At 38.4% G+C, this 10,701-nt stretch overlaps 1 protein-coding gene across 1 annotated transcript in view; it reads right to left on the bottom strand.

Moving 5' to 3' along the window:
* Positions 1-10,701, bottom strand: part of Ube3d (ubiquitin protein ligase E3D) — a 164,349-nt gene that overhangs the window by 107,974 nt on the left and 45,674 nt on the right. Inside the window, exons 6-8 of the mRNA XM_023711935.1 lie at positions 9,072-9,141; positions 2,260-2,329; positions 1,099-1,207 (exon numbers count right to left, since the gene is read on the bottom strand). Coding sequence (XP_023567703.1) covers positions 1,099-1,207; positions 2,260-2,329; positions 9,072-9,141 — 249 coding nt within the window. The remainder of the gene's footprint in view (positions 1-1,098; positions 1,208-2,259; positions 2,330-9,071; positions 9,142-10,701) is intronic.

The raw sequence follows: 10,701 nt of genomic DNA, 5'->3' as shown, positions 1-10,701 counted from the left end.
TATAACCATATCTATATTTTGTATAACCATTCCAAAAATACTATAAAACATACTAGAAAAAAATGGAGATTCACTTATCTAATTTGTAGGCAAGGTAGGTTTTATGAAGCAATTCACAACATTAAAAAAGGTAACAAGGAAAAACATTTAATACAAAAATAATAACATCATGCTTAATTAGAGACCTCTCAGAAATTAGTAAGGGGCAAAAACAGCCTAACAGAAAAAAGGCAGCAAGGAGGCACAGAATTAAGAAGAAATCAGCTTGTGAGTTCTTTCAAGGCAATCTTGTTCCAGCTCGAATACCTAGACAGTGCCTATCAAGTACGAAGTCCTTAATATATGTTAACTGGCTTAATCAAACAGTTGGGCCATGACACTTGCTTTTCCAGAGAAATCCCCAGATTCATTTTGGCAGAGCATTACTACAAATAGAAGCAGTGTAATATTAGACCCCAAAGTACACCTAAGGAATGATGGATTCTGCTAAGCACAGAACAACTTCTCCAAAACTCAAGGCGTCAGAGGCAACCAGAAACAATAGAAGTAATAAAATACAGAGTATCAAATACAAGCAAAACAAAATGTTACATGGACCCAAAAAGCCATTATAAACTGAGAGTTAAAAAAAATCCTACTCTGTGGGGCTGGGCAGATAGCTTGGTGGTCTAAGCACCTGCCTGGCAAGTGCAAGGACCCAGGTTCAATCCCCAGTACCACATGCCATGCGGGCCACCAAAACTGGGCGTAGTGGTGCACGGCTGTAATCTCAGCACTGGGGAGGCTGAGACAGGAGGATCACTATGAGTCTGAGCTGTGTACCAAATAAATAATTACTTAAAAAAATCATACGTTGTGATCCGAGTTTCACAAGGGCAGGAGTCAGGGTTTCTTTTTCTGTTTCCCTAGAGCCTACTATGCAGAGATGCTCACTCACCTGTTAGTGCAGTAAGAAAGTGTAATTTATAAACTAAAGGTAGTAGAAATTCAATTTTTGATCATTTTCCTTCTAGACTTGAGAATTGAAATAATGAGGAAAAAAATCATTTCTGAGAGTGTAGATTACTAGAATGCAAATCACTAGATGAAACTTCTTACCAGGACGTACACTTTGCCCTCCTGGCCCTGAACGGTGTACCTAAATGTGCTTCTAGCCGAGGACAGCTCCTGCAGACACTGCGCAACCGCACTCTCGACAAACTGAGACCTGTTGGAACAGAAACCAGTCTTCACAGCGCGCCTCTCCCGGGGGCACCCAAAAGGCAGGGCATCAGCGGCCACACTTCCGTGCCCACCGCCCCTTCCTCACAGTCCACACTAATGTGGATTTTAGTATACTTTAGTATATTTGCCTTGCGCCACTCTTTTTAAAGCATATTCCCCAGCAGCTAATACATTTTCACCCCAAACCTAACTATTCCCCCACAGACAAAAAGTACATTAGAATAAGTTGACATTCCATTTGTACTGTAACACTCGAAACAGTGAATAACTAAGTTACAAAAGAAGATGAGAAATCTATTCCCAAACACAGCTTTATCTATGATTTTTTTCCCCATTTAGAGCTCCTGAAAGTGACAGCTCTAAAGTACAAAATAAAAGAATTTGCAGTAGGATAAAGCCAAAGTTTATAATTAGGATGCCAAAATGTCTGAGTATCTATAAACAAATTTAAGGATACCAGTTAAGTTTTGTTTGTAAGGTAAAGTAATCAAAAGAAAAGAAACCCTAGTAGATTCATAGGGTAGGTAACTTTCCAAATGTTTTTCCATACCCTGGGCAAGTGCTGTACCACAGTTACTTTCCTACCTTTTCTCTGCCTCTGCCCTTTTACCCCTTTTAAAAAAATCTTGAGGCAGCATCTCTGAGTTGTTCTGGACACGTGGCACACAGGAAGAAGCACGCATGTGTGCTTGCCCACCTGCGTGTATACACACACTGACACAAACTTTCAGAATTAGAAGAGTTGTATAGACACACTTGCCTACCAGCGGGGTCGAACTTATGGCACACACGCTGCAATAGGCTGTTTGTAACACTGAAAGCTCTAAAAGGTTTGCCACCACTGGTCAATACCATTCTACAAGCAAAACATAAGTAAGTCCTCAACCTGTCCCTGTGTGGGGGTTCAACTACCTGAAGCCTTTCTCAAATTTGCTCTCCCTTTCAAAATAGTTCAAATACGAATGAATGCCTCATAAATTGTACCTACTTTTCTACACTGGAAATTATAAAATAAGCTTTATTTGTTATGTGTACCTTGGAATGATGGGAAAGCTCCTCTCAGATGGCTGAATAATTACCTCTGTCTTGTAAAACTTAGTAGTTTCTGGAAAAAAAAGAACACAATTAAGAACCTTCTCCTTAATATACTAATTTTTTTTAAAAATTACTAGTACACGTTTGTAGAGCATAATGTTTACAGTTCCACCTGTGGAGTTAGCACTTGCACATAACACATCTTAATTCCTTTTCTCATACCACTTCCCTCCCTCTTCGCCCACCTCACTCCATCTTTTGGTTCAGTATTTTTATTGTGGGCATGTTGGCTCCCTATCATGATGCCCCACATTGAATATTCCATGTGTTGGTGAAATTCACATTCAATAAGCCTTTTCCAAAACCTCTGCTTCAAAGAGAGAGTGCTGGTGAGTACAAGGCATGGCCCACGGCACCAAGCAGCACCATGTCTGTGTGGACGTTCATGTGCAGTCAGCGTGAAGCACCGAGAGTCTCTTCACACACATGCAGGGTTATAAAAATTAGCCACATCACAGCCTTAACCTGTTTACGTAGAAATTAGAGACCAGATGTCTTCATTTCTATAGAATAGCACTGAATTTTCTCATTCCTATAAAATAGCCTAGGAGTTACTAAAAAAGGCTTTGAATTACAACTCACTAACTGTTATGGTATAAGTCTCACTACGTCTGGTTATGAATTTACTTAGTTTACACAAAATTTTAAGCAATACAGATACAATTAGAGACATTAATATAAACAGCTATTTTTTTTAAAAAAAAACTGTTAAAACATTTAATCTTATCATTACTAAAAGGAAATTTAACTTTTTTAGCAGTAAGCAAAATATTTTTAAGTGATAAGGTGTAACACTGGATATGCTTACAAAATTGGATAATCTCTTTCTAAAGAACCATTAGTGGTGAATTATCCCCGTTTTTGTCAGAGAATGTATTTATCTTTGCCCTCTTTGCTGAAGGATAGTTTCTTCTGACATAAAATTCTAGAGATAACAGTTATTTCTTTGCACACAGTGACAGTATCATTCCACTCTCTTCAAATTACTTCTGCTCCTTTGAAGATACCTATCAGTTTTCTTCGGCTGCTTTTGAGATGTTCTCTCTGCTTTTCTTTCTGCAGCTGTACTCCAACATGGCTAGGTACAGATGTCTTTTTACTTACCCAGCGTGGCCTCACAGAATTGGAATCCACTGTACCTCTTGAATCTGGAGTGTTATTCTTCATCACTTGTACAATTTTCAATGATTACCTGTTCAAATATTGTCAGTGCCCTGTTTCTTTCCTCTTTTCTTTGAGGAAGACCAATTGAACACATGTGAACTCCTTTCATTCTACATTCCCGGTATATGCTTTATCTTTTTATTGCCTGTGTACAGGATTATAGACTTTTCTTCTCGTCTATCTTCTATGCACTGATTCTTTCTTCAAGTTGTACCTAATATGCTATTAAATGACACTCTGAATTTTTAATTATAATTACAATATGTGATGTTCATTGATTGTGTCAATTTGAGTAAAAGCTTATGTAAACTCGCTAAGCAACTCCATACCCGGGATGTGGCAGACCCAGCCTCGGTGGCTCTTCACCTGGATAACACACAGGAGAGGATGGACCTGCTGCTGTTCTTCAGAGGAGCTCCAAGCTGCACCTGCCCCTTGGACACCACCTCCTGGCTCCCAGCACAGGCCCCTGATATGGACCCACATGGACACTGCAGTGAGCCCCAGACACTCCACTGGGTCCTTCAGATCTCTACTGTGCGGAGGGGCCTGTGGAGCTGCCTCATCTGACTGTGGTGACCACCGTCAGCCCACCTTGCACGTTCTCACACATATGCATCATCTTGTATTATAGCTGTTTCTGTTGATACATGATACCTTATTTCTTTTAGAAACTCTATTGTACCTTTTTCCAAATACACTTAATGCTAAAATCTCCTTGTTTGTTCCGTTACTGCCAAATCTTTTGTAGTGATAACAGACTAAGTATGGTTGGCTTATAGTTCATATACTATAAGTCCATTTAAAGTCTGTTTCCATTCTCAGCTGGTTTTTGTTACTTCTTGTTGATGGAAGTCTATTTGGCTTGTTCGCCTACTTATCTTCAGTGGTATGCTAAATGCTACTCGAAAAATTGCTTGTGGGAGTAAAGACTTCTGCAATGAAAGCATTTTCCTCCAGAGATGACCTGCATCAGGTTTTGCCAAGGCACATGTCCGGTCCCAGGTAGGCTTCACCAAGCTCAATAACTGAAGTTCCCCGTGGTCCCCAAGAGATTAATACCTATTCGTGACCTCACAGGGCTCTTCCACTTGAGTCACTGCCCTGGGAGGGCGTGGCTTTTAGCATTTCAGATTGTGAGACAGGGCTGCCCTTTTGTGGAGATTTTCGTTTTTGTCCTCACAGCAATAAGAACAAATCTATAATTTTAGAAAATTAGCAAACTGCAGGAAAAATCCGACTGGCATATGATGCTGATCTGCTTTTGCGGTAATTCCCTCATCCATTTCCCACTTTTCCCACCCATTCTTCCTTCCCATGGGTTCTAGCTACCAACTCCTGTCTTTCACTATAGCCTGAGGAATTTTTGTAGAGAAAGTCCACTTGTAATGTGTTATTTCCAAGTACTTATCTAGAAATATCTTTATTTTTGCCTTTATTTAAAAGCAAATTTAACTGGCTATAGCACTGTTGGTCTTTTCTCCCAGTACCTGCATATTTTACTTGTGCTTTGTACAAGTCAATATTTCTATAAGAAATCTACCTCAATTGTACCATGAAATCCCTACATATGCTATTTTGCTTTGTTTTCTTGATATGTTCAAGATTCTCCTTTCCTCTTTGCTTTTCAACAGCTTAACTGCTTAGGGTTTACTGAAATTCTTAGCTCTGAAAAAATATTTTTCATCAAGTTTGCTAAGATCTCAGCCAATTTCTTTCTATAGATTTTTTTTCTGGCTCTTCTCTCTTCATCCTCTGAAAATCCATTTGAACATTTACGGAAAAGACCTGATATTGCCCCTCAAATGTGAGGCTCTTCTCATTTTATTTCACATTATATCTGCTGGGTTCTTTGGATTTGCTCATTTGTATAAATCCACAAGTTCAACAATTTTTTTTCTGTCATTTGAAATCTATGTTTAAATTATCTAATGAATTCTTTTCAGTTACGTGTTTCAATCTGAAATTGCCTATTTGTTCTTTCTTTGAAGTTTCCAACTTGTCAACATTTGCTATTTGGTCAAAGATTTTCTTTCTCCTAATGTTTTGCAGTGTTTATAGTAAATACTGCAATGTATTCCCCTAAATCCATATTGTCTAAATGCAACATTTACACTTAGCACCTGTTTACTGAGTCCTTTAGTTGAACTATGAATAACTGGTTTCTTTGCGTATCTGATAAAGTAGGACACTATATATAATACTTTGTAGTGACTCCAGATTTTGTTTTATTCTCACTGAAGGGTGTTGAGTTAGCATACTAGCCAGCTAACTGGTCTGGACTTACACTGTGAAATAAGGGTGCAGTTACTGATATCTCTGCTCCTGAGAGTATTTACTCCACCTGCATAGTTGAATTGCTGGCGAATGATCTGGGGAAATGTTCTGCTCAAATACCTCAAGCTAGTAAGACTTCTTAGAAAAATGACCTTCGGCAGCCCAAGTTATCTGTGGACTGAGGAAAGCAATCAGAAGCAAAGTAGCTTCAGAGGTCTACCCAAACTTTAAACTCTGGCATCTATGACAGGATAAAATTTGTTTGACCTTGTCTAATTCTATACTTGCTCTTTGTGGGATGGTTCTGTCCATTTTCTTAACCTCATCATTTTAAGAAAGAATCCTAGCAATACACTTTTAGAGTAGAGGTGTGATAGCTCTTAGCCTCCTCATACGCTGTCACTCATATCGATGCACCACCTTGTGCCACATCATAATTTTGTGTAAACGACTGTTCAGCATTAACAGTATTTTGACAAAATGATGCCGTGAAGAGGTCTCCTTTCTTCCTCAACCTTTTTTCCAGTAATAAATAACTACTTTCTTCTTTCACTTGTTTAGTTTTCCAAGAATCTCTAGCTAATTCCTCCCATGTGCTGTCTCAAGAGTGTTTTGTTACACAAGGACGTGACAGAAGTTATCAATTCCACTTCACAATGAAGATAGTCTTTACTGTAATCTTCCCTCTCCTTGCTTCAATGCAAGCTGTTTTTCTTTAAATTAGCTGTACATTTCTCACCCTTAACCTCCACCACCTTGTTTTTTTTGTTTTGGATAACCTGCTTCCTATGTCATCTCAAAGAGAAATCCCTAGTTTTAAGGATATACAGACATACATAAATACATTCAAGATTCCTAAGTAAAATATACTTTTGAGGTCTACATTTGAAATGTTATTATTTCCAAAAGAACATACATTAACTTCATATTTAACTAATAATTTGACTGGATATAGAATTCTGGGATATACTATTAAGGGACTACTTCATGACCTTCTAGTTTTCAGTTCTACTGTCAAGTTTAGTATGATTCTAATTAGTTACCCACTGCCCACTAGCTGCCTTCTCCCATTTGGAAAATTTATTGTGGAGACTGTAAAAACCATTGTATTTTACCCCTTTTCATTACACTGGGTATTTAGGGATTCTTTTTCAGTAGGAAACGGAAGCTTTAGTTCTCAAAACTAGTCCCGTGAAGTACTTCTGTTAGTTCTGTTCCTTAATCTTTCCTCCAGCCTGCTGTCTCTGCTCTCACTAGGATTTCTATTTGCTCGATACAGGTTACTCTTCAGTCTCTTTTCACCACTCATTCAACAAAAAGCCTCTAAGTACTGAATACATGGCAGACAGTATGATCTAAGTGCTGGAATAAGGGGCTGGTGAGATGGCTCAGTGGTCTAAAGCACCTACTTAGAACGAGCTTAACAAAGCACAGGGACCGCGGTTCAATCCCCCAGCACCACATGCCAGCCAGCCCCGCCCCCTGGTGGGCTGAGCTGGGCGCGCACACACACACACACACACAAATAAATAAAATTAAAAAAAAAATAATAATAAGTGCTGAAATAAGAGCCAAGCAAAACGGACCAAGACCCTACCAGCAGGAAACTTAAATAAGAATATATTTTTATACTTTTTTCTAATTTTCAATTTCTGTCTTGTGGTATAATTTTAGAGTAGTTCTTTAATCTTATTTCGCATAAAGTACTTTGACCTTTTAAGCTATTACATTTTTTAATCCCATGTTCTTCTAATTATAAAAGCTATATTGTTGTATATCTCCTGGGTCTTTTTTGTTTTTGTGTGCTTTGTTTCTTCTTAGAGCTTTTATTCTACTTTCTTGACTAGAAATGTATTTATCTCAATCTCTTTTATATTGGGAATTTCCAATAATACCATATCTGGTTTCTTACAAATATATTAATATTTAGGTGTAAGGCAACAAAATGTTGAGAAGCTCTTGGTGTAGCTACATGGCTGCTGCCTACAGGATGACTGCATATAAACTCTTGGAACAACAGAAGCCCCCTTCGGTTGCACAATCCCTCTGCATCAGGGTCTGTTGTGTCTCCTGCTGGTGGTATTCCTCCACTAGTCTACAAAAAGGTCCTCCAACACTCTGTCTTGAGGACTGCATAAGCACACTGAAAGGAGAAAGAGGAAACTTGAAAGAGTCCAATAGCTCCACATGAACTACTGATACTGCTTGTAGCTCCTTGCCTCAGACAGCCTCTGGGTCCCTAATGTCTTCAAATTCAGACCCCTTCCAGCATTCTACAGTGACTGCCAGCTCAGCCCTCACGCACATGACCTCATCCAGATGGCCAAGGGCATTCCAAAAATGCCTGCTCACATCTCTTGTTCGTATCACTGTCATGTCCTCATTTGTCTTTCTTGGATACACACCTATGTCTTTATTTCTCAACTAACATTTTAACTGGGCTTCCTAGATGAGAAAGTAGGATTTTAAAACCAATTCACCTTATTTAATTTAATAAAAAATTACAAACTTTAAATTTGTAAGGTGTTGCTTAGGGGTTTGTTTTCTTTCTCCAAAAATGTTAATGAGGATAGCAAGCCACCACCACTCAGTCTTCCTTTTCCTTCATTCTGAGCAAGTAATTAGTTGTAAGATTTTGATGATTTACAAAACAAACAGAAAACAACACCATCTGCCTTCCCTTAAATACAACAGTTTCACTTAAATTATACTTTCTAATTAATTACATTAAAAGTGATTTTTCATCACCCACAAAACCAACACAGCATATGGTAGCCTCTCTAGACATTATAAACCATATCTTTAAACAATGTTTTAATTATCAGGATTCATTATTATATTTTAAAGTAATATAAAATCGAGTTTACAGAAAATACTGTTAGTACCACTGGGAAAGGAATACAGAACAAAGTCTAAAGCTTCGAATGTATTTTCTTCCATTTCATTGGGTCTTCCCCAACCTTCAGGCCTAAAATAGAGCCCTGAGGTGCATGGCAGCCAGCAAAGCGGCCTCTTGGCTTCTCTTCTCCAGGAATGACAGGCAGAAACAGACAGAGACTTCACAGTATTGCTTTCTACTACAAAGAGGACATGAATATTAAAAACGACCCAATTTCTCAATGCTTAAAAATCAATGCTGCACACTTCAAATGGTCAAAATATACAAATGTTCTGACATGTTGTGTTAATTGGCTTCTAGTTTTAAAAAGCATCAATTCTATTAAAATAGTAGTAATTGTTCATATATATTTACTATAAAAGCTCATTTCATCTTTAGGTAAGGAGGAAGCTTTATGTTATGAAATTCTTACCTGATGACACAATCTCTCCCAATACTACCTTGCAACGCTTACAAATTACTTTGGTATTTGCTTTTGGTTCCTGTAGAACAGAAAAAATGTCATTTAAATGTCATTCAGCTTTTCTTAAAAGGAATATATAATTTTAACATAGTCCCCAGAGTATACATTGAACTTTACATTTTATTCTGCCCTCTCCTAAATAGTGGGAACACAGTTAGCATGTGTGCATAATTCACAGGCACAGAGGCCATTATTTTTCTTGTTTTAAGACATAATAATGCACAGATTGACTTCTCTACACCTAACCACTTCTAGATAAACCAAATGTTGCCAAATACTTTCAAAAAATGCAATTTACTGTTCTGAAAAGCAGTTACAAATATGCCTATAATTAGAACAGGGAGATGGTAGGTGACAAAGGCAGAGAGGGTCAATAACTTACCCTGTCATGTAGAGAGAAGACAGAAAAATCAGAACTGGAAATCATATTATTTTGACTCTTATTCCAGTGCAATTTAAGTAAAAGTAACCTATAACTCATAGCCACCCATATGTCAGAAGTTAAAAATATCTAACTTGTTCATATAATTCTACTTCATATATTTAAGATATGTACTATAACTGCAAAGACAGTGTACTGAGTCAAATTTCTGAAATAATATTAGATTTCAAACTTCAAAAGTTCAAATTCATCATGTATGATTTATATTAGAACAGATAGTATTCATCTAATACTTAAGCAAGGACTGCTTCTTTTCAAATTTAGAGCCATACCTTTCTTAAAACCAAGCAAAATTCCTTTCAACCTTATTATCCACTGCCATAAAGAGGTAGGCAGGGAAAAATAAGTCCTATGCTCTGGAGGCTCCATCCCCAAGCAGCTGGAGGACACAGTACAGGCCAATGACTTTCTCATGTTGTATTAGCACATGTATCTGTTATGGTTTGTGTCCCCCTAAAGCCTCATATAAGGCATGGGGCAGACTTCTAGGGTTCGTGATTGATTTTTGATCCAATGCGGGGATTATAAGTATAAGTGCCCGGGGGCAGATACTCTGCATTACAATGGAAGGAGGGGAGAGAGACTAGCTAGCTGGCTGAGCTGCTGCCAGGCCCTTTTCTCTCTGCTCTTTGCTGCCTCCATGAAAGGTTGCTCTCTGCCATGTGCTGCTCTGCTTGGAGCCAGCTGAGTGTGAACTGAAACCTCCACTAACTGTAAGCTACATTAAACTTTCCTTCCTTCATTTTGGGTGTTGGGTATTTGTCCCTGCAACAAGAGAATACTGAGATAGAATTTGGTATCAAACCCAATCATGTGGATCACAAGCATGTGGGAATGGCTTACAGGAAGGGATAGGAAAGGTTCACAGATGTCGCCAACAAGAGAAGTGCTGGAACAGCTTCAGCTGTTCTGCATGGGAGATTCTGGTCAGAGCTCAGAAGACCAGAATGCTGATAGAAATCCTGCCCACAAAGACCAGGCTCGGGAGGTTTCTACTGGCAAGAAGGGCTGCATTGGTTGCTAGACTCCAGACAATATGTGTTTTGGCTTGGTAGAAAGTTTGTCTGCATTGTGCTCACATCCAGAGATTTTGCCTGAGACTAAGATTAAGCATGGAGGACTGCTTAATCTTTTTTT

Source organism: Octodon degus, unplaced genomic scaffold (assembly GCF_000260255.1).
Source record: "Octodon degus isolate 3935 unplaced genomic scaffold, OctDeg1.0 scaffold00022, whole genome shotgun sequence".
NCBI classification, from domain to species: Eukaryota; Metazoa; Chordata; class Mammalia; order Rodentia; family Octodontidae; genus Octodon; species Octodon degus.
The sequence above is the reverse complement of the archived record's forward strand: the minus strand, read 5'-3'. Positions and strand labels throughout refer to the sequence as shown.